This window comes from Cydia fagiglandana, chromosome 17 (assembly GCF_963556715.1).
Source record: "Cydia fagiglandana chromosome 17, ilCydFagi1.1, whole genome shotgun sequence".
NCBI classification, from domain to species: Eukaryota; Metazoa; Arthropoda; class Insecta; order Lepidoptera; family Tortricidae; genus Cydia; species Cydia fagiglandana.
The window spans coordinates 4594316-4620197 of NC_085948.1; the positions used below are offsets into that span (position 1 = coordinate 4594316).

At 38.8% G+C, this 25882-nt stretch overlaps 1 protein-coding gene across 1 annotated transcript in view; it reads left to right on the top strand.

Moving 5' to 3' along the window:
• The window catches only part of LOC134672867 (tudor and KH domain-containing protein homolog), a 126098-nt gene extending 100565 nt beyond the window's left edge, over positions 1-25533 (top strand). Inside the window, exons 14-17 of the mRNA XM_063530816.1 lie at positions 19611-19621; positions 21614-21738; positions 22724-22861; positions 25386-25533. Of these exons, the coding sequence (XP_063386886.1) occupies positions 19611-19621; positions 21614-21738; positions 22724-22861; positions 25386-25533 (422 nt within the window). The remainder of the gene's footprint in view (positions 1-19610; positions 19622-21613; positions 21739-22723; positions 22862-25385) is intronic.
• The last annotated feature ends 349 nt before the right edge of the window (positions 25534-25882 follow it).

Below are 25882 nucleotides of genomic sequence, written 5' to 3' on the forward strand. Positions count from 1 at the left end.
TTCGAAGTTGGACTATTGGAGTTTCACCGCAGCGGCAGGACAAATCTCTCTGGAAACACTGACTTTTTAACTGAACATCGGTGGACCTTACATGTTTACAATAAGGCCGCCTTTACACCTGTAAGTTATTTGCGTAATATTTACATAATTTACTTACGGTTGCATTTACACTTGCAATAAATGCCTACGTAAATAATGCTTACGTAAGTTGTGTAAGTTTAAACTTGCAAAAATTATTACACGCCCATTTACATTATGCTTCCCAAATCAGTAATAAAATGCCTTCTCACAGTCGCCACGATCAAGCAGCTGCTGCATACATAATTTTATCCAATAGTCGAAAGCAAAAGAAAAGAAAATGCTGGATAAAACCATGGCTAGAAAGAAGAATGGCAAGAGATGCATTTGAAAATCTTTTGAAGGAGTTAAGACTGGAAGACCGAGACCAAATTTTTCAATTTTATAAGAATGAATTCTACGACTTTTGAATATCTTTTGGAAAAAGTTGCACCAATCATAAAAAAAAAATGATACACATTTTCGACCGGCTATTTCATCAGCTGAGAAACATGGTCACTCTTCTCAATTTAGTTCGATAAGCTTGAGTCGCTTCCGTAAATAAACTCGAACGTGTTTAGACCTGTAATTTTCCGTAAGCTGTGAGAAATTACAATAAGTCATTTACAATAACTGTTTACACTTGAAAAATTATCGTAAGTCGCTTACGTAAGTGACTTCCGTAAGTAAAACTTACAGGTGTAAAGGCGGCCTAAGGTCTATCCGTTAACAGAGTGCAGGGTACCTTGTTAGCCAGGTACTGGTCGGAGCTCCACCGGGGCGGCAGCGCGCACACGTCGGTCTGCGCGGCCGAGTCCCTGCGCGGGGCGCCGGCCACGGTGTCGCGCAGCACGGGCCGCGCGCCCCGGCCCAGGGCGCCCGCCTTCAGGGGGCCGCGGGGCAGCCGGTAGCCCGCCGGTCTGGGGGAGAACCAATAGTAGATTGTTAACCAAGGGTGGAAAGTGATCCATTTCACCCGAGATATTTTGGCGCTCGAACGAAGAGAGAGCGCCAATAGTTCGAGGGTGAGATGGTTACTTTTACTCGAGTTAAACACTCTACTTTTCATTTCGACTATGAGGAAAGTCAATCACAAGAAATTACATTCATTCATTCATTCAGTTTCACTTTTTTTAAGGCGCGTATACATTAAGGCCGTTTCAGATACATCCCAATTTAAGATTGGATTGTCTATGGTTTTCGATTTTTTTTCGATCAAAATGTAAACGGCGCCAATTTCAGTCATGCGGAAGCTAATGAGAGCTTTTAACTGAATAATATGCAGTTGTTCGAAGTAAAAATTTAAAAAAAATTACTTTCCACCCTAGAGTGGGAAATTAAATTTTCCACCCGGTTATCAGCCTATGAAAGGTGAACTTTCCGAACAGGAGAGATGAAAAATATATTCTAACGTTTAAGGCATACGGTTGACAATTATGCAAAATTGGACCCTATCACTTTGAAATAAAGTTCAAAATCAGGTGGGTAATATATTCCCTCTGCCTTATGCTCAAAGAATCATCGCGATACAATCTCCTCCTGAATTAGAAATAATTATTCTCAACACAGGTAGGCTCATGCATGCCAAAGAGCCTACCCATACAACCATTTCCAGTCGCCGTTACGACGCGGTGTAGACACATCTTGTGTCGACACCGTCTGTTTCGGTCACAATTCCAGTCGCAGAGTCGTCGCCGTGTCGACACAGTTACCAGAAATGGGGAAGGGTCGACACATGACACAAAGTGACATAAAGTGTGGTCGCCGTGTGCACACATTGTTACTAGTTTGCGACTACTTTATGCCAAAATCATTCGTTCATTCGTTCATTTTGTTCCTGTCAAATGGAAACTGTCAGATGGAAAAATAGTTAAATAAAAATAAGTGACATTAATACGCCATCTCTAAAACGGATTACAAGACGTAATTATATATTGTTTGCATTTATATTACAATAGGACTTAAATTATTATGGGGAATTAAACTGCTCGAGTGATTTGATAAACTAAGTGTAATATAATCAACGCGCCACCACATTGTTTTAGTTTAGCCGGAAATGAAATTGTTTACTTCTCAGTGCCTGTGTTCATAAATATATTATTTGATGCATTTTTAGTACTTCGATGCATATACTATACTTAAATAACAGAAATAACGCTTTACATACTACGAAACTTGTTAATTATGATGTATAAATATGGTTTAAGGCTGAGAAATATTGCAGTCACAAAGTAGTCGCAAATGTTTCGACTTTGTGTCGACTCTGTGTAGACACATGACACGCGCTGTCAAAAATAATAACAAAGTTACTGGATTTGCAAAATGGCTCCTTGTGTTCATTTGTTTTCAGATATTCTCAAAGTGTAAAAATGCCGTGGTCAGAGATGGGACTTAATAGATTAACAACTGTTTATTCGACTAATTAATGGAATAAAAAAAGTTAATCCTCAAATTTTAATCGCGGTTAGTTTAGTCGACCTAACATAGATTGAAATTGAATTAATCTGAATATTAATCGAATAAATTATCGATTAAATCTCGGTTGGAAGTTGACAGGGGGCCATTTTTGTACGTAAAAATAATAGAAATGTCTTGCATGCAGATGGTAGCCAAACACTTTGTCATAAAAGTCGAGATGGGTCGGATGGGGTGGGTGGGATGGATGGGATGGGTGGGGCTAAAAGTCGTCATGGATGTCGTTTTATAGGTTTTAGGGGGCCCATATTTAGAAAATGATGACCATTTTGAAATCCAGAATGGCGGCCATGCACTATGTCATAAAAGTCGTCATGGGTGTCGTTTTATAGGTTTTAGGGGGCGCAGATTTCGAAAACGATGACCATTTTGGATTCCAAGATGGCGGCCATGCACTATGTCATAAAAGTCGTCATGGATGTCGTTTTATAGGTTTTAGGGGGCCCCGCTTTCGAAAATGATGACCATTTTGGAATCCAGAATGGCGGCCATGCACTATGTCATAAAAGTCGTCATGGGTGTCGTTTTATAGGTTTTGGGGGGCGCAGATTTCGAAAATGATAACCATTTTGGATTCCAAGATGGCGGCCATGCACTATGTCATAAAAGTCGTCATGGATGTCGTTTTATAGGTTTTAGGGGGCCCCGCTTTCGAAAATGATGAACATTTTGGAATCCAGAATGGCGGCCATGCACTATGTCATAAAAGTCGTCATGGGTGTCGTTTTATAGGTTTTAGGGGGCCCCGCTTTCGAAAATGATGACCATTTTGGAATCCAGAATGGCGGCCATGCACTATGTCATAAAAGTCGTCATGGATGTCGTTTTATAGGTTTTAGGGGACGCAGATTTAGAAAATGATGGCCATTTTGGAATCCAAAATGGCGGCCATGCACTATGTCATAAAAGTTGTCATGGGTGTCGTTTTATAGGTTTTAGGAGGCCCTGATTTCGAAAATGATGACCATTTTGGAATCCAAAATTGCGGCCATGCACTATGTCATAAAAGTTGTCATGGGTGTCGTTTTATAGGTTTTAGGGGGCCCTGATTTCGAAAATGATGACCATTTTGGAATCCAAAATGGCGGCCATGCAGTATGTCATAAAAGTCGTCATGGCTGTCGTTTTATAGGTTCGAAATCTGCGCTATTTCGAAAATAATAACTATTTTGGAATCCAAGATGGCGACCATGCACTATGTTAAAAGTCGATATGAATGTCGTTTTATTGGTCATGGTCATCATTTTCGAAATCTGCTCTTCCTAACACCTATAAATCAACATCTATGACGGCTTATATGACAAAGTGCACGGCAGACATCTTGGAATCCAAAATGGTCATCATTTTCGAATTCTGCACTCCCTAAAACCTATAAAACGATATCCATGACGACTTTTATGACAAAGTGCACGGCACACATCTTGGATTCCAAACTGGTCATCATTTTCGAAATCGGCATTCATGACGACTTTTATGACAAAATACGTAGCCGCCATCTTGGATTATAAAATGATCATCGTTTTCGAATTCTGCACTCCCTAAAACCTATAAATGGACATCCGTGACGACGCAAGTCATCTTTATTTTCAGATCTAACAAATTGCTACAGAATACAAAGGACAAAAAAAGAAGCGAGGAGGTAATGAAACAAGCAAAAATACAGATAATTCATCGACGCAATTGGATGCTTCTTAAATTGTGTCCTGATTTTTTTGTCATAAAAGTTTTTATTTTTCACATATTACTCTCACAAGTTCCGTGACATTTCGACCTTGTAATTTTTTAAGTAAATGTTTTTGTTTATCAAGGTATGTTTATATTTGATGATTGAAATAGTAGTGCAAAAAATAAAATATATTTGTGTCTTATATTCCTGCCGAAGACTTTTATTTTTCCTTTTCCTTCTACACAAGTTTGGCCAAGTAATAAGAATTTCTTAGGGCTCTCAATTTTATTTTGACGTTTACAACAGTAAAGCTACGAGGCCATGTTTGGTATCGTTTTCGTATAAATTCGCAGTACCAAATTTAGTTATGGTATCACATTGACACCATTCCAAAGTAAAAACATATAAACTTATTAAAATACTTTCTTTTAAACTCCTCTTCACGCTTAGTTTTAATTTAAATTTAGTACACATATATTTTGAGTCCCGAGACAGGACACAATAAGTTATCTCAAAAATCATCCTTTAAAGGTGTGAAATGAGGTGTAGGGGGGAATTCAGAATTGACTTCTTGAAGTTAATACTGTTTAAGTTTAGGTTTGAAGTCATGTTTTTTTATCATTTTTAACTAAATCAAAGATGTAGACCATCCCAAATTTAATATAAATCGGTTCAGCGGTTATTGATTTCCCGTACAAATTTCCACGCCATTTTTCACACCTTCAAAAGATGATTTTGCTTATAAGATCTATCCTATGTCCTGTTCTGGGACGCAAACTATTTCTATACCAAATTTCAACGAAATCGGTTCAGCGGTTAAGCGTCAAGAGGAGTTTAAAAAAAAAACCGGCCAAATGCGATTCGGACACGCGTATTAAGGGTTCCGTACATTAAGTCCGACTCGCGCTTGACTGCACATTTCTAATAGGTTTTCCTGTTATATAGATAGGTAAAGAACTATTTTGTGTATTCAGACGGACAGACATACAGACGCACGAGTGATCCTATAAGGATTCCGTTTTTTGCTTTTGAGGTACGGAACCCTAAAAAGATTTTTTTTAATTTTGTGGAATGGTGTCAATGTGATACCTTAAATGGATTCAGCTACCCAGATTTATACGAAAACGATACCATACACGGCCTAGCACCTTCACTGATTTAGATATATCAAGATAAAATTGAGAGCCCTAAATAAAGTTTCAAGAGCGGATATCTCAAAAACTATTCAACATATCGAAAAAATTGACTGAATAAACTTGTAGCAAATTAAATTAACTTTCATTTTGTATAAGTGGCCATGTCGCTAAGATGCATAGTTTCCGAGATATAGGTAATCGAAAAACCGGAAAATGGGACCTTCAAAGCCCCCTCTCTTCCCCCCGCTCAAGGGCTACGGCCGGGGAATTTTGATATGTTCACCTCCTAACTTGTCCAAACCAAGTTACGGAGTCAAAAATTGTATTCCGAGCATTTCCCTCTACAACTTTTTGGAGCATTCGTTGGTTGACCTAAGTAGCTTATTGCATTTCTTTAAAAACTTTTCTGTAAAAGGTAGGTAGGTAGGTAAAAGGTTGACGGGTGTTGGGTGTTTATATGGTTTTGGTCGATTATTATCATTTGCATCGCCCATAATGACTTACTAGAATTACGAGCACACGAGACACTAATAGTAGTTTGACAAACCTTGGTTTTCAAGAGCTATTTTATACTGACATTTGCTGTCACAAATTTGCTGTCAGATTTAGTCGCAAACCGCACGCAAAGTGCACACAAATGTGTCGACACCTTGTTACGGAAATGTGTACACACGGCGACGACACTTTGTTTCGAAACAATTCTAGACACATTGTGTGGACTCTGTTACGACACATCTGACATTTAGTTACCACTTTGAAGATTCTGCGACTGGAATGGTTATATGGGTAATACCTCTTTAGGCTGTTTTCTTTAAAAATAACATTAAGAAAAGCTTACATATGTTACAATTGGCAACAAATTTTCTATTGTATATCGTTACCTGCATACCATAGCAGTACAATTTTAGTATTAAATAGTAAGCGATATATCCGAGGGATCTAGTGAATAGAATCAGGCGTTACTTTGCGGAAATCCATATTAATTAAAACTAAAATATTACTTTACTAATCCGCAAAAAGATAACGGGCTAGTCAATCAGTGCTAACCCGTTATACTTATTAGCACGTTATCTTTTCGCGGATTAGCAAAGTAATATTTTAGTTTTAATCGTGGGATCTGACGAGCAAAGAACAGCAACAGAAGTATATTTTCAAAGTAAAAGAAATAAAAGGCCGCACGACGGCCATATCTTCCGTCACAAGTTTCATGCGGCTCGCCATATTCTTTATTTCCTGGCTTTGCACTCCCTCTTAACAATAGAATAAGTACCTAATATAGACAAAAATACAATCGCAAAACACCCCAGTGAATTGCTATCAATTTAAATAAATTCAATATCAATCAATCAATCAATATCAATTTTAATTTTATTTTAATTTATTTATTATAAAAAAGTAAACTTACCTGTATTGAAACGGATTAGGGCAAGTATTCCTCCTCACATTGTTGTACAAATCGTCCTCCGAAGTCCCACACTTCGAGATATCCCTCTCAGCGAACACAGAAAATCTATGCCCAAAGTGACTAGCCTTATGAAAACTGTCCACACTTTCGTCTCTATGGAGTATATCCATACTTGAGCCTAGTTCGAAGCTTGAAGACTTTGTGTTGTCAAAACTTAGGCCTCTGTTGTATTCGCATGTTAAACTGTCGACGCTGTCTAGTCTCCTAGTACTTGTGTTTGGGCTGCGTTTATAAAGAGTATTATCTGAGCGGTTATCACAGCTCTTTAAAATCCCTCTACTTGGCAGATCTAAGCTCCCTTTGCTGTTGAAAGCGACGTGGCGTATCTCTTTATCATTAGGGAGCGACACCCTTTTAGCTCTCAAGCTCGAGTCGGCTATTACCCCCTGTAGAGCGCTGTTCTCTTGGTTCTCGTTTTCAGCGTTTTCAGTGGTCTCTCCTGGTTGGAAGTCGGGGTCTAGCGTGTGGAATTTGATGAGGACGGGTGTGGAGTGCGTCGTGGAGGCCGATGGAGGCCAGTGGTCGGTCTCGCGAATGGATACTAGGTCCTCCTGTAAAAATAAAGATTAGTTATCTTGGCAAGGTCGCCATGTATCGTCGAAACAGTTATAGACGTTATAGTATTTACAGATTTCTTTACACAATACCTACGATATTACCAAATTGATTAATTCTGAGATTCTAAAATGACAGAGCAACATTATTATGGTAATGTTGTAAATGTAGGTAAGTAACGATTTTTTTCCATACACCTCTCCACTTACTGGGACTTTTTTTTAATAAGCTGTTTCACGTGTGTCACACACACCCTTACAATACGCTTGTTTACCATCGTATTATAGTCTGTATCTTTAGGTATTAAAAAATAATTAAACAAACAATTTGTACATTTTCGGGTAGTTATAATTATAACATTTATTGGTTAACCGACCAAATACAAAACAACAATACAAGGGGCAACATTCCAGAGGCAGGAGACTTTGGTGAGGTTTTTTATATTTAATTCGTGGTGTAGTTTAGATTTAGTATAAGTTAGTCAGTAAGCTCTTAGATTAATTAATAGTAGTAATTATAAGACTTAGCATTAAACATTGTATTTACCTGACATGTAAAATTCTATATCTATTTAATTTATCAATAAAGGAGATGGCGGTTGAATACTAAACCGCCTGGATCAGTCACTGAACGACCTGACTTTAACCTACATTATTTGATCATGTAATGTTTTCATCTACCCTCAGTTGAGAGTAGAGGGAGAGAGGGAGAGGGAGGGTGAGGATAGAGGGGCTTAAGGAGCCATTTGAGGGTAGATTTTGTGTACTTTTATTGAAATACTTAAAGATACAGAGTGTATAGTGTTAGAAATTATAAGCCTTATGTAATAGAAAGGTTACCTGCAAGTTACTCATATCTTTAGACTCGTCGGTGGTGAATATGAGTTCTATATCGTCGACCTCTTCTGACTCGTTGCCGCTCGCGTTCTCCGTCTCTTTCTCGTCGCCACGCGGGTCTATAGGCGTGGTCACGCCCTCACTGAACACAGAGTTGTCACCTTCGGAGAGAGACCTGAAAAAAAAAGTAATAAGTATTAGGTACCTACTCATACGACACACACATGTAAATATATAATACACGTGCGTTACGGCCCGTCGGTGGTATTCATTTTGGACAGATGTCCAAAATGTATTTATTTGATAGTTCCTAAGTGAGCTCTTTACTTTAGAGAGGACGGAGAAAGTTAAGCCTAAGATACGTGATTTATACCTAAATAGATAAACTATACCGCTCTACCGTATTCAATTAAGTACTCAAAGTTGATTGAAAACCTTTTGGGATAAATGCATGTGTGATGTGTGCTTCATATTTTTCTTTAAATAACAAAGCAGGAAAACCTACGTTGCACGCATAGAAAATTGAAGCAGGAAAACAAGCGATCTCAGCCAATATAATGATCTCCTGGGAAATTACTATGTTGGAAGTGTTGGCAGTGGATCTCAAACTATAAAATGTGACAAGTAGTGAAAACTTCTTTAGCGGCGCTGTTTCTTTTAATCAACTTCAAAAAAAGGTTATCTGTAACATCTATGCATGTAATATTATTGAAATCACAAAATTATCACATAGGATTAGACTGTCCACAAAAATTTATTACACAACATTTTAAAGGTGTATGTACTATGTATGACCATTCTTTAGAATGAGTAATTTTTAAGACATGAAATACATCACTCTATACTGCCTATTATGCCACCTCTAGTTTTGGTACAATATATATGTATAGAAAATATAAATTAACTTCAAATAAATGAATCATAAAATATGTTAGAATAACATGCATGATTCATTTATTTGAAGTTAAGAAGATATAGAACTATTTATATAAATAGAAGTAGTTCATATTCCATATTTACCTCAAACTCAAATCATCAACATCCAAATTCAGCGTGTCCTTCCTCCGGCTCCGCTCCACATGCTCCTTCACCACCAAGTTCTCCTCCGAGGTAATACGGACCTGTACGTCAAACTTATCTGTCTTCTTAGCATCACCGTCATTCGGCACAGCCATCTTCACACTCTCGCACACCGTATTCACCCTACTCGCCTTAATATGCTCCGTATCCTCAAAATGCTCTTTGCGGTCTTCGTAGTAAAATGTCGCTTCAGGATCACGTTTCTCTGTATCTTTATCTTTCTTATCTTCAACCGTTGAACCACTTTCAGATGTGGTACTGGAAAATTCTACACCTTCTTTCAATGTACGCACTTTTATTTGAACATCGAATTTGGATAAGAGTTCTAGTTTCGTTTGGAAAGTAGGCTGACTGTCTTTTGTTTGTTTATTATAGCTAGTTAGGCTCACCGATTCTTGCACTTGTGAGGGTTGTTCTACAGATGACTCTTTTTTTTCTGATGCTTGTTCACTAATTGGTGAAAGTCTATCAGAATCAGCAGATTTTATATCTTCTTGAAAATCTGGTTCTTTGGTATCTGAAGATACTAATTCCTCTTCCCCATACTCAGGGTCTGGCTCTAGAGTCTCTATGGTACTGTTTATTTCACTGTTCACAGTTTTAATCACCACTTCACTTCCACTATAATCATCTACATGCTGAGAGTGAGGACTGTATGTCACTTCAAGCTTCACTTTTTGGGAACCCGAGTCCTCCTGACCAGTGTCTATAATTTTACGCCTTAAGATGTGATTTTCCAAGGTCAGTTTCTCTATAACATCAGCATACTCAATGCAGTGAGAATGCTGCTCATATTTCTGTTTGAGCTCCTTCAGTTCGTTCTTAGATATTTCTAAAGCTGTCCGTAGAGATACCACAGTTTGGTGCAGGGCCCTCACAGTGTCCAGGTGCACCGCCCCGGCCGGGACTGCCTCCAGCCTGCCGCTATCCATTCCTTAATGCCCACCGTCACTCCAGCCGACAACATTCCATACATGACTACAGCTATTCTTCCAAACACTTCAATTTACAAGCTCTGAAGCCTCCATCGCCCCGCAGATATTACCAAACCTTTAATAAACAAACAAATAATAATTTCACAATATTATTCATTTAACTGTCACAAAATCGCACTTTAAAATTACTTACGATTGACCCAATTTTCCGGTCGACAGTGCGACCATCAGCGACGATTCACGACGCATTTTTAGATGCTTATCGTGTCTCGTACTGGTTCCGAGGTCCACCAACGTACCAAGGCACAAGTGGGGCATGCAATCGATAAAACAACTCGACCCAGGCAGAGCTAATTAAGCTTTCAAAGCCCTCAAAAGTTAGTTCGGCGCGGCGCACAGGTGGTACGGACAGCTGATAAGGCTTCAACACGTAAGGTTGTAATTAAGCCGGGATATTATCTTTAAATCGCTTCTTCAAGGTTGTAAGATATACCTATAATTATAAGATACTTGAAAAATCTCTTGGCTGAGTCCTTGTAAACAAATCAATAATTCAATTTGCTGTTCGCGGGCGCAAATGTGATGGAGTGAGTATGCTCGTTCTTTCTTTGTCGCTGTCATTTTGACAACCCATATTATATTTAAGACTGCTAAAACTTGTGCTTAAATAGCTTAAGGAAACCATTCATGGATATTGATTAATTTGAACTATATTTTACTTGTTGGTCACACTGACCTAAACGTCAAGTGTTATTGTCAAACTTTTAGCTGTGTTGCGTATAACCTAAAAATATTTATTTGTTTTTATTTATTACGTTAAGAAAATGTTATCAGTTATAAATATTTACAAAAATATTCACATAAATGCATTACTAGTGCAACAAATAAGATACAAATCCAAAACACATTGGGTAACTAACTTTTACTTTGTTTTTATTTTGTGAAGTTATAATGAAAATATTTTATAATTCGTTTAATTTATATCTATAGGCTAAATTAAAAAAGAAAACTAGTCCAAAGTACAAGGCTCAGAATCACTTCGACGAGTTCTACGGGTCGGTGTTCGGCGGGAAATGGCCTCCGATGAAGGAGGCGATGCTGCGGCGTTCCAAGTACGTAGCTGTGGTCAACAACTACGGGGACTCTGAAGAAACTATTGATTTTCTCACCGAGAGAGGTAAGTAACTATATTTACTTGCAAGTTCCTACAATCATTGATTTCAAATTTCGTTTGCCCTAAGGCCAGAGCAGGCCCGAGCCTACGGCGGCAAGACATTAGAGGTGGCAATCTATATGATGCGTGCTGAGAAAGTGGCGGCTAGTAGTTAGTACAGGGCCTAGGGCGGCCAACACTGCAAATCCGCCACTGGTGGGGTGCCTTTATAGGCATAGTAAAGTAATGATTTCGCAAAATGGAATAGAATGTGTGCAGAATGTTATTTATAAAAGCAATATTTTGTAGATAGCTTTTAAAACCTGCTTATTCTTATTATTATAGCCTCTTTATTTCCATAACTCTTTTTTAGTTTCTGTTAAAATATGTTTTTATGCTGTTGTTTCTGTTGTTTTTCCTCCTTTCGTGAGGTATGGATCCCGTTTGGGTAAAGGCCTCCTCCCATTTCTTCCATAAATGTCTGTGTTTGGCATTGTACATCCAGTCTTTTCCTGCAACCTCTACTATGTCATCAGTCCACCGTTTGACTGGTTTGCCAACTTTCCTCTTGGCTGGTAATGGTCCTTTCCATCTTGTTGTTAGTGTTGTCCATCTGTCATCTGTATATCTTGAAATATGTCCTGCCCATTGCCATTTGAGCTTAAGGGCTTGTGTGAGCGCATCTTTGACGTTTGTTTTTATTCTTATAGTGTCGTTTTTAATTTTGTGCATTTTGTTTATTCCCAGTATGCTTCTTTCCATGGCTCGTTGTGTGGTGTTTATTTTTTGTTTGATCTTGTTGGTGTAAGTCCACGTTTGACATCCGTATAATAAACTAGGCAGAAGGCATGTGTCCATTACTATTCTTTTTATCTTCATACTAAATTTTCCTTTCAGAATTTCTTTGAATGACCAAAACTTTCGCCATGTAATATTTTTCCTTCTATCTACCTCTTCCTCGTTATTAGTCCGTGAAAAGGAAATTTGCTTGCCCAGGTATATGTATTTCTTTACATATTCAATTGTATTTCCTTTTACATTGATGGGGGTGTCAAGGCTATTAGTCATTACCTTCGTTTTGCTTCTGTTCATTTGTAAGCCTACTTCATCGCTTTCCTTGTCTAGTGTCTGTAACATATTTTCTAGTTGTTTAGCTCTTTCTGCAAAACCTGCTTAATGATAATGAATTTATAGAATTTAGGAACATAGGTGCTTAAAAAGGTCAGAAATCAATTTAACTAGGATTTGTTTTTGGATAATGTTTTTTCTATATTTTAATGTTACTGTCTATATTAAATACCTATATTACTATAAAAGCATATGTTTAAAAAAAACCCTTGTACTTTACATATTTCTTTCACAATTAATACTATTTTTCCTTAATTATTTTATAAGACAGGTCTAACATGATTGACCAATACAAGAGATTGAACTCTATCTAAAACTGCTACCCATTCCCTCCAGGTGCCCACTGCCTCAAAGCCCTCATGTCGGTACAGCAAGAGTTTCACAAGCAGTACCCCCCCACACCCACACAGTCAGACACACACACAACCAGCCTAGAACAGTACACAGCCAAAGTGCAGTCGGACGACATATCCAGCATATACCCGCAAGACTGCCTGCCCGAGAAGCTGGAGCTAAGTGATATGACGATTAGAAGTAGCGAGGAAGAGAAGGAAGTTGAGAAACAGTAAGTGTGACAATAATCAATCATATTAGGACTAAAATATCGTATGTATATAGTCACCTAGCACCCATGCAAGCTTTGCTTAGTTTGGGTCAAAGTTGATTTGTGTAAGATGCCCCCTAATATTTATTCATTTCAATAATGCATTGCATTTATTGTAAGATGCCTGGGTGGGTCTAATTTTGTGTGTTGTTGTTCTTTCCAATTGTCCAAGGGACAAGAGTGGCACAGACTGCTAGAAGAAGAGTGTTCAAGCTGGCCCTTACGGCTAACTCATTGTCAGTAGTAAGTAAAACCGCACACAAGAATCCGAACCAAAAATCATCTCATAAAATTCATACTATAACTTGTGACATAATTTAAAGAGAAAGATCAGACAGGTACTGAGATTATCACACTTTTGCTTTGTAAACGTGTTGCTCGGCTGAGTTTCAAAAGCGTACTAAGGAGAAAAAAGCAACCGGGCGACATTAGTATGTGATAGATAGCGCTACTAGTTGATAAATTTCGGTTAATTAGGGCTGAGTTACAAGGGTGTTATCTCATAATGTGGTTCAAGCGAAGGCACGGAGACCTAAATAGACAAATATTCTCAATATGATAAGATACATAATCTTGTTGTCTTTTTATTTTCCAGGCCCCTTAAAAACCTGACCCTAGAGGAATCCTTGGCCAGCGCACAGATGGACATGTCCCGCATCATCGACCCGTCAATGGGGGTCACTTCTGAGGCCCTGTACCAGTATGTGCCGGCCACGCAGCTGAAGGGCATGGATGAGTGGGTGCCAGAGTCGCTGCATTATTCTTACTATGCTCGTATGTTGGTTTTTGAGACATAAAGTTAAAACATAAGGAATGTTTTGAAACCGGATCAAAAACATAATTATCTGCTTAATCCAACTGTTATTTTACATGACGAATGTGGCGCGCCGCGCGCGCTCATTTGCCGAGCATTTTCGGCCCTTGAAAAATTGGGACGGTGGGACGTTGGACCCACTGCGCACTCCAATGTCGTGTCGTTCGTCTTCGGTTCAGAATTTGAAACATAAATGTACAGTAAAGGGCCAAAAAGAATGCACATCGAGCTTTAGAAAGAGGCAATCGGCTAATTTCGACTTCGTATAGCGATATCTGTGTCGCACACACCATGACGTTTGTTTTGTCAGTCATGGTTCAAATGCGAGAGAGTGCAGTCGCCTATCTAAGTCAATATATATATAGAGCTGCTAAAACCCCTATACAATTAAATTTGTACTATGGCATCTATAGGGAAAAAAGGTAAGCCGTTACTCTACCAGTCACGCGAAATTATCCACAATGTTTATAAATATTTTTTATCTGAAGCCAACCAATTTAAAAAAACATGAGGATGTTAATGTAAGTAATTATTTTAAGAAGGTTCAACAGAGATTTGTCATTACAATATTACACTTTTTGTCGATCTTATATAAAATATATATTTATGAAGATTATTTTTCCCTAACAAGAATATAGCAATAATTAAAAATTGTTACATCGTGTTTTACAGCTCTATATATTTCACGTGAAATCAAAACAAAACAACAATAAAGTACTTAGTTCTAAATTCAAATTCTGATAAACGACTAACCTAATAATTGATGTACATGGAAATGAGCATTCGTTTGTATTCGGAAATGCGATGATTGCCGATGTGCATTCTTTTTGGCCCTTTACTGTATGGACGTTTTGGTTCTATAACGAAAGACAATTGAAACCAGTTCGTCAAAACTTTTTTCGTTATCTTGTTCTGACCACTCTGTCACGCTTGTATTTCCGTCTTCTATCAAATAAATAAAAAAACTCGAGTACTACCGCATGTCTTTCTAGCTGTAAATTGTATTTTAAATGAGACATATTAAAAACAAAATTTCACCTCATACAAAAAGCTCCACTCTCTCACATTTTTTGGGGACAAAAAACAAGACAACGAAAACAATTTAGACCCACATATGTAATTAAAACCCTGTTCTCCTAAATCATGGTTGTTTTCACATATTACAGAAGATAAAGACTTCCCGTTGGCAATAGAGCCAGAGACAGAATTCAGTTTTCCGGAGCACCTCAAAGTGTACACATACGAAATGGGCAGCGAGTGGAGCATGTTTCCTGAACCAAAGAGATGTAAAACTAGTAAGTAGCAGTGTCTTATTTTACTTTTATTTTTTTATAATATTACGTAGTATAAAGTGCCAGACTTTTACGCTAGATAGTGGTATCAAAATGTAAAAGTTATTATGTAATTGTAAAAGAGTTGTAAAGTCTAAGAAAAAATCGTATTTTCGAATATGACAGTAAGATGGGGCTGTATGTCTCCGAACATTTCCCGCTATTCAATAGGGAAACACTGCGTAGGGGGCGCCACTACCACAATCAGTCAAAATCTAAGGGTCTACCGCAAACGAGAGTCGAAAATGTGTCCTCTCTATTGCTCTTGCATATTCAACCGATAAAGAGGCAGATAGCTGAGTTTCGCGTTTCCCGGTAGGCCATTTGTAAACAAACCGCCTTGATGTATCAATGTCATATTTTATTGTCTGTGAAAACATGTCAAACAACCGTTTAAAGGTCTCTGCCCACTACACCGTATCATACCATGACCGTAGTAGTAACGTTTCAGGCAAAAAAATATTCTTTGTATTAAAAAGTATGAGACTATACTCACTAGCCCGTTCCGTCACCGACCATACCCGTCGCGTGCCATGCACGGACCGTCAAAAATTGTCGGCGAGGATATTTTGCCGGTGCCGAAACGCTCCGTGCACGGCACGCAACGTTGCCAGAACGGTGCGTGCAGGCGGAGAAACGGTGAGCATACGGGTTATAACCGCTTGTGGTGACCGTTCTAAGCCCGTTATAAACGCGTTGCCATATTTCTTGCCAGTCTGATAACTATTCGCTAGCTCTTTCTGACGAGTCTTGCTCTCGCGAATAAAACGCGGGTACTAAGGGGATGAAACGCGGATGCTACGGGGATCATAGGCGGATGCTCTGGGCGGATGATACGCGGTTACTACGGCCACTAAATCCGTTATGTACGGATATGAAACAATGTAGACACGGTGTAGTGGGCATAGTAGTCCGTATCGCGTTACATTCCGTGCCTGATACGTTCACTGCACGGTCATGGTATGATACGTTGTAGTGGGAAGAGACCTTAAGGCGCAGTATGTATTAAGTTACTCTATGGTTTACGATGGGTGCTCGTGCTGCACTCTGGCGGCAGAGCATTCCAGTAATACCCCCTGTTTTAAACGAATTGTGCAAGGATCTACATTTCTGATCTGGCAATAATTTCATCCTTGGTTATTAAAATTCAACATGGGATTTTATTAAGAGCCAACAGGAGTGGTCATTTCTCCATAAAAACGTACTCGACTGTTTCCTCCGTGGGTTTTGATGATAGAGCAATGATTTTTTCAACACAGATTAGTATTGTCAACATCTGTGTCGGACCGTTTTGCTTTTTTTGATATTTTTGTTTTTTAAGGGGTCTAGAGCCCTCCAAAAATGGCCAAAATGGCGTCATTGACTATGCCGCAATTAGAGGCGTAGTATTCAAAACTGATATCAATTAGCCAAAAAAGCAAAACGGTCCGACACAGATAATTTCATAATCATTTAGATTTCCAAATTTGATTGGTTAAGTTCTGGAGGAGGAAACAGTCGAGTAGGTTTCGTACCTCGATTTTTGAGATTTTTACGCAGGATTTTTCGCCTTGTCCTTATCGCACTAGTTTTAGGAGCCGCTTCCGTTAGCGAGACGGGTATATTTACCTAAAATATTTAATACTCAGCTCCTGTTTCGTCTTAACGTCTTTTTACCCTTTTTAGATGTAATGAACTATTATCCAATGGACTGTGGGAGCGTGCTAGCAGTGCTAGCGTTATGCTTGTCCCCCGGCGACCGCGTGCTAGACCTGTGCTCCGCCCCGGGAGGCAAGGCCCTCGTCGCGCTCCAGACCTTGTTACCCGACGTCATAGTGTGCAATGACTCCTCCATTTCAAGGACAAACAGGTAATCATCAGTATTATATCATATAATGCGGCTACACACGTTAACTATAAATCGTAGCGATTAAACTGTCCAGTCCGATCGGACTGCACAGTTTAATCGCTACGATTTATAGTTAACGTGTGTAGCCGGGGTAACATTGATTGTAACTACTAGAGTTAGACCATGAAAAGTCTGCAGCGATTTTGATAGCCCACGCAGTGCAAGTGTTATTTATACATCATAATTTCATAGAGGTAAGAGGTAATTTCGCATTAGACCTGTCTATAAATGTGAGTTAATATACAATTTATAATATTTAAAAAAAAGGACTATAAAAAAGAAATGAATCCCCGATTGAAGTCAAGTGTACATTCCAGGATCAGCCGCATATTCCGCGACTACCTGATCGACTTCGATACCAGCAACTCGTGGCGCGAGCGCGTCCTCATATCCACGCGCGACGGACGGGAATTCACTGACGACGTCGGTTTTGATAAGGTACGTAATGAGGACTTTTTTATTATGAATTTAATTTTTAAATGTCCATTTGTCGGTTTAAATACAAGTAGTAAAATATAGTCCGCAACGCAACACACTCGGTGTTTCGAAATCGCAGATTTGCGTTAGCTCAATTAAAAATCGAGCAAGTGCGAGTCGGACTCGCGCACGAAGGGTTCCGTACCATAATGCAAAAAAAAAAACAAAAAAAAAAAGCAAAAAGAAAACGGTCACCCATCCAAGTAGGTACTGACCACTCCCGACGTTGCTTAACTTTGGTCAAAAATCAGGTTTGTTGTATGGAAGCCCCATTTAAATCTTTATTTTAATCTGTTTTTAGTATTTGTCGTTATAGCGGCAACAGAAATACATCATCTGTGAAAATTTCAACTGTCTAGCTATCACGGTTCGTGAGATACAGCCTGGTGACAGACCGACGGACGGACAGCCATGTCTTAGTAATAGGGTCCCGTTTTACCCTTTGGGTACGGAACCCTAAAAACATACTTACATAGGTATTCTTCTACTTGTCCATAGCCAAATATAGCAATGTTCTGGTGCAGCAGTTCATCGTCATATAATTTTGGCAACAACGTACATACCGTACCGCAAGGGACTGCATGTGATCATTGCGCGAGTTTAGAACGGTCAGCCCGGCAACTGTGTGCGTAGGAACTGTAGAAAGCGTCTTGTTTTTACATTACATTACACAAGATGGCGTTACTAGTTCTTGTTGTTATATCCGAGCCCAAAGATATTATAGAATCTCATAAAAGTATATATGTCGGCGGCCGATCGTAAGGTCAGGCATATCGTGAAACGTGAAAATCCTTGACTCGTACCCTGAGTCGACGGAGCCCCGCTACGCGGGGCTCCTATTTCTGGGTAGTTTGCCCTTCGGGCATCTGAAGTAACCTAACGAACCTATCCTACCTATATATTGGTTTAATGTGACTATCGTCAAAACATTACACAGGAACATTATGACGATCTGCCTGATCTTACTATCGGCCGCCGACATATATAAAAGACAAAAGCCGGTCCGCTCCTGTAGGAAGGAATTAAGTTAATAAAGAAAATATCTATAGAAAACAGTTCCTAAATAAACTAAATGACTTAGTTTTTGTTATAATCTTATTTGAAATCAATGCCATCTAGTGTTTGTACAAGTGACTTCCGAGGAACGCTGTTTTCTAAAGTGTAACCCCCTTATTCATTAATGCGCTACAAACCTCACGTACCTAATAATCGTTTGTCCTTATCTGTCATTTTGACTTATGTATTTGTAAGAAAGGGATAAAACATAATTTAACTAAATCAGTAGGGCTAAGATGGTCGGCTCTTTATCATTTGTCACCACGCCCGTCACGTTCTAACAAATATGTAAGTGTGAAAGTGACGCATGGCATGGCAGGTGATAAAAATGCGACCATGATACCTTTTCAGGCCCGTAAAGTTTTATGAATAAGGGGGGTAATTATTAACCTACTCCCCCCTCCAGGTGTTGGTGGATGCGCCTTGCACGACAGACAGACGGACGATCAACCAAGACGCTAACCTGGTCTACCACCTGGCGCGGGTCAAAGACCGCCTCGGTTTACCAGACGTACAGCCTTACTTGCTAACGTAAGCGATTACCATTTTGCCTTAGCCATACTTTGTGAGATGAATATATGGGAAATACTGAGCTACTTTCCAGTGGCGGCGCGTCAAACATATCCATAGGCAAGCCGGGGCTAATTTGGCTTACATATTTCCTTTACAACTCTGCTTAAACGTCCAGAAACAGGAAAGCCGGTGGGAATCGGCTTTTATGGACCCGCCGCCACTGCTACTTTCATTATGGGATCAACCTCTAACCATTTATGAATAAAGGGGCGTCATAAATGCTATTCAATTAGCTAATAATCGTTTGTCCTTACCTGTAATTTTGACTTATGTATTTGTAAGAAAAGCATAAAACATAATTTAACTAAATTAATCAGGCCCGTAATGTTTATAAGGGGGTAAATCGTGAAAAAATCGACTGTTTCATACATTTTTGCTAATCCGACGTCGATGTTGAGTATATTAGACAGCCAATTTTTTGTATAGGGTTTGGTTCCCTACCTTATTAAAGTTGTTAACTATGTTTTATCCCTTTCTTACAAATACATAAGTCAAAATTTTATGGTTTTGATTCTCTTACCCTGAAATGGTTTTCTAGTTATTTAAACGGTCGGCTGCAAAGAGTAAAACTAAATACTGAGAGTGGTTCTAGCCAGACTTCTGAAGCTTCCCTTGTCTCCCATGGTGTTCCCCAGGGTTCAATATTAGGCCCAATCTTATATATTCTATATAGTGCAGATATAATTAATTCTATTCAGAACTGTAAATATCATATTTATGCTGACGATCTGCAGGTGTATTTGCCTGTCAAGCCTATAGATACTCCTAGTGTAGTCGATAAAATCAATGACGATCTGGAACGGATAATTAAGTGGTCCAGCCGAAATGGTCTGGTTTTAAACCCTCTCAAGTCAAAATTCATAATATTAGGCTCTGATAAGCAAAGACGTGAGATTATCAATTGTAACCCTGTTATTAAAATCGGCAAGGACAGCATTGATCAGGTCACAGAAGCTAAAAACCTAGGCATTCTTATGGACGGTAAACTAAAGTTCCATAACCATGTGATAGATATTTCGAGAATCTGTTTTTATCGACTTAAAATACTATACCAAGTTCGTAAATATTTGTCAACTGATGTTAGAATTGCTCTTTGTGAATCTCTAGTCTTATCAAAACTGAATTATGCAGATACGGTTATAGGAAGATGCCTTCTATACCAAACAAAAAAGCTCATACAGCGAGTGCAGAACGCATGTGCTCGATTTTGTTTCGTTATACCGCCCAGAACTCATATAACACCTTACCTTAATAACAACGGGCTGATGAACATGGAGTCACGTCGTTCTTTGCATTTCGCATGTATGCTATTTGGCATTGTTAAGTCATTGACACCCCAATATTTATCTAAAAAAATGCAATTCTCTCAGCGGCTTGTTAGAGAAGCTACTCGTCTTATCTGCCCACGGCACAATACAACTGCATTTCGTGGTAGTTTTAGATATTCTGCCACGAAATGCTGGAACAACATACCGCCGCCCATAAGAAACTCTCACTCTATTTTATCTTTTAAAGTAAAATACAAAAAGTATATTTTGAATTTGCAGAAATCTGCTCAAAGAGTAGATCACGCCTAAGTGCCAATCTCTGATCTTTCAATTTTGTCTGTCATAATCATAAGTTTAGTTCAGTGAATGATTTAATGCAATAGTTTATACAAATAGTTATATAAATTCTAAGTCTTACAAATATGTTATTAAATAAGCCGTACATTATATATACTTAATAGGTCAAATTGAAGTAATATTTATTTGTGATTTTAGTTCTGATCTCGATTTAGTTTAACCAATGTTAGTTAAGTTTACGTGCTGACGCGATCGCTTGGACAGGTCTCCACGGAAGACCAGCGTCAAGATACCTGAAAGGTAACTTGTCATCAAGCTGAGGGGAGACCTATTCAGTGACGTTTATGTTTTATACTTATAAAAGTTTTGTATTAGTTTTAAGCAATACTGTAAGCGTCCTGAATAAATTTATTTTCTTCTTCTTCTTCTTCAAAATGACCGATAAAGACAAAAACGATTATTAGCTAATTGAGGTTTGTAACGCGTTTATGAATAACGGGGTTAGTTATTTACCTTACAAAGTATGGATAAGGGGTAAAAACCCGTATATTGGCCTATCGCACGGGAATGCAGTTATTTTTAACCACTTTTTAACACTATTTTTATCTCACAAAGTATGGCTAAGGGTTAAAAACCCGTATATTGACCTCCCTCGCACGTTAGCCGGGTTTACCGTAGTAAACTCACCGTAAAACTACACCGCTGCAGTCTCTCAAAGTTAGAATGGATACACTTCAAGCTATCGTACTAACATAGACCTTATCTCGTCGCAATAAGCCTCAAAATCCACGTGACGTTGACAATGGTAAGTCCTTGCAGGTATTGGTAGACGTGCCGTGCACGACGGACAGACACACCATGAACGAGGATGAGAATAACATCTTCAGGCCGGATCGGGTGAAGGAACGTTTGCGTATGCCGGAAATGCAGGCGCAGTTGTTGACGTAAGTTTGCCTATTTCTTTATTGTTATTACTTATCACTACACCTTATAAAACATAGTCCCCCGCCGCGTCTGTCTGTTTTTGTGTGTTTGTTCACGATAAACTTAAAAACGACTGAACGGATTTTCATGCGATTTTCACCTGTCAATACAGTGATTCTTGAGGAAGATTTAGGTGTATAATTTGTTAACTATTCAAATTATACACCTAAATCTTCTGTTTTCGTGTTTAACTATTCAATCGAAAACAGTTGCATTAGTTTAAACTTTGTATGGTAATGCAATAAATGTAAGAGTAAGGTTATTATTACTAAGACTTAGAGATTTATTGATATGTTAAACTAAGCGTAAGAATTACCCGACAAGAGCATAGCTCTTAAATATAAAGAAGAAAGAAAAAGAATTACTCGCTACACTCCTAAATTTTACTGTCGAATATAGCTCGCTTGAGTCTCAATAACACTCGTAGCAATAATCCACCCTCTTGTTCCACAAATTCATGAATCTATGCTATAGTTATTTGTACAACAAGAGATCAAAGTTTGATATTTCTTCGAGTGCTTATTTGTCCCGTGCAAGCGAAAGATTTTATAATAGATTCTAGAAAATATAAGAGCGTAGCGAGTGAATCTAATTTAGAATCTTGAGCGTAGTAAGGGATTCAAAAGCGCAAGAGATGTAAATAACTTTGATCTCGTGTAGTACACAAAATTTTTCACCCTAAGCAGTGAGAACATACCTAGAGGGACAGAGATAATAGAACCCAAGTATATCGAACTTGTATTAGACCCCGCATGTTGAAATGACATTTTACTATAAAGGTCACTTGAATGACATTTTGTCTCACTCAGTGAGCAAAATGTGATTTTGCTCACTGAGTGAGACAAAATGACTCTGTGAGCAAAATCGCATTTTGCTCACTGTTTTAAGAAGCAAAGTACCCTTGTTCGAGCTGCTGAGGTGAAAAATATATTGTACAATTTGCAGGAACGCCTTGAAGCTAGTCCGAGTAGGCGGCGCAGTAGTATATTCCACGTGTTCGCTCAGTCCCGTCCAAAATGATGGCGTTGTCCACATGGCGCTCAAGCATGCATTTGAAACGCATGGAGTCATCGCCACTGTCAAGTAAGTTTTATAAATACTCGTACCTATACCGGGTGTAGCCTGTAATATGAGCAAAAAATTAAACTGTAGGCTGTACTCCTCATACTGACCAACATTTGTTCAGCGACTTTTAAAAATAATTTGTGGTTTGATTTTTAATACACTTTAAAGTTTATTCTAAGACGCAATGTATTGCGAATTTTGTTATGTTCAAGGCGTGACAAGCAACGTCAATCACAATGATATGGTGTGGCGATGGCGGCCATTGAAGATGATATTTATTTTGTGTGAAAAATAGGGAGCCTAAATACTTCATAATTTGTAAAAGTTGTTGAACAAAAGTAACGTGTTACCGTTTGAGGAGTACAATCTATGTTTTAATTATTTGCTCGTGTTACAGGCCACACGCGGTATAATTATATATATTCTTGCCTGACTCGTACGTCGAGATGGCCTCACTCATGCTCGGCTGTCTATAAAGTATTCATCACTCAGAGTGGTATTCCATCCGTCCAATGTGTATTGCGTCTCACATTTTGCCTTAATGAGAGAGCGAGATGCAATGACATTGGACAAAGTAATTGGACAGGTGGAATACCATCCTCAGCTACGTCCAAACGAGTGTGTTGTTCAAACACATCACTAAACCACCCCACACTAGCGTCTTCTAAGCGTCGCCGTCTATTCAGCGCTATGGAAAATGGCGTCGCTGCGCAATTGCGTCAACGCTGCGTCGAGCTGCGTTAACTAGATGTCGACGCTCGAGAGACGCTAGTGTGGGGTGGCCCTTAAACGCCTTTTCGTTTTTCGTTCTTACTAGGGCTCCCGGTATCCGTGTTACACGCCGAAACGGATACCCGTGTTCTTAAGACCGGCGGTGCTAAGAACACGGTTTACACGGAACCGCCGGGATCCGGATACGTATCCAAGAAACGTTCCCAAGAAACGTTTCTCAGATACGTATCTCCGTTTACACGGGTACTTAACACCGGCCCGAACGGATCTGAAACAGTTTGAGCTAATCAATGCTCTAGGTCTGGGTATGCAAGGTCTAGTATTGAATGTTAACTTCAGATGAACTCGTTTGGCGTAAGAATTTTTAAAATTATTTATAACAGTTTTAACACATGTGTTAATATATCATATTTAGCCAACTATACAATATATGAATGGAGGTAGGTGTCCCTATTCTATATAGTCTACTATTTTTAATTTTAAACCTACCCGTCCCTAGTTTAGAACCTTAATTTTTTTTACTATTATTGCTTTTAAGCTAATTTCATTCATTTTACATTTCAATCAAAGAAACACATTTTATATACCTATAATGGTGTAAGTTATATAGTTTCGCGAATAATAGGTGTGCAGATAAATACCACCAACTACTACTTTGTGGTCATTTGTTATTTTATCAATTACCTAACTGTTGCGCGAGAACAGCAAATCCACCAACGATGCAAAAAAAAGTACACAAAAGCGGCATTTGAAACGCAGGATTTCACGCGAGAACTTTAAAAACCCATGCTACCTTGGTTACCTTGCAATTATATTGTTAAATACATTAAGATAGATCTCAAAATTGGTAATCATTCATGTTCACTTGGGTCACTTTCACACTAGTGCTCAGGTAATAAATGCCGGCCGGTGGTGTTCCATTCAACGTGTTCTTTTCCAATACCCTTTTGTCTGATATCGCCGAAAACAAGTAGCATCCCAAATCGTTATCAGACCTGCCATAGCCAATTCTAAGCTTTATGTCGGTGTACTAAGGAGAACCTGTACAGAACACATACATGAAATTGTAACAAATACAGCGGCTAAAATTAAAGAAGCAATTATATCGAAGCAAATGATTTATTAATAATAAACCATAAAGTATTAGTATTTGAAGTCTTATACAAAATACTATTTTGATAAGTAGCATAGGTATACTGTATTTCTAATTTTCTACTCGTATTGCAACATTGCAAGCAAAAACTACCTGCTCAGAAAAGGGTTACGAGTATTTAAACCGTTTGTTGAATTTCGACTCTATGGACCACGTAATAAGGTTAGATATGACGGAAACTCGTCATGAATCTTTTGTCTATTTATTTGTAGCTCTTAAGTAAGTACGCCACGCCGGCTCGTTCCTTCGCTGCTACTCGTCAAGGACGTGTCCGGAGCCACGGGTAAATAAGATCCGTTTCTTCGAATACCCGTTTATCCGTGGAGACGGATCTCAATTACACGTTTCTTAATTACACGTGCGGAACGGGCCAGAAAACCGTGTACGTGTTATTCGGAAACGGGTATCCGAAACGTGTAAACGAAACACGGACTCGACCGCGAGCCCTAGTTCTTACCTGTTTGTTACCACAACTTCTCTATTTAAATTAGCTATGTCAACTCAGGAGTTCATGAAAACAACTTAGCTAGTAGATACGACGTAGCTACTTTCCTCATACATACACCGCAGTTTAAGTCAGACCAGAGACAACACAATAAGTCATTCGTCTATTGAATGAATTTTATAACCATAATATGTTTTTTTTAACCATTGCAGAGACCTATCCGCTCCGTTCGCAAACCTGGCAGGCACGCTATCCCTGGCCGCTGGATCCATTGCGCCGCGCTACGGTCAGCTGGTCACACCCACGAACGATGCCAACTTCGGGCCCTCCTACATCGCCAGGCTAGTCCGTGTTAAGTAACTTTATTTGACCAAGTAATGTATGATTCAAATCAAACGGTTGAAACCAAAGCGCGGCGTACTAGGAGCAAAGGAATTTGGACCTTAAATATATTAGTTACAGTTCATTTTTTAGTGGCAACGCAAATGGTGGCGAGTAGTCGCGGACGCTGCGCAGTGCGGTGCTGCCATTTAAATATGGAATGTATTTACTGTACAAAAGATTCAAATTCCTTTGAAAGTAAATTGAAAGTGTTTCTGATTAAACACTGAACTACATAGCTTTAAAAATAGAATGTCGGTTGAAATTTAATTGGTCAGGAGTGTGCAACCAAAAACCCTGATTGTAGAATCTAAAAGATATGGACGTC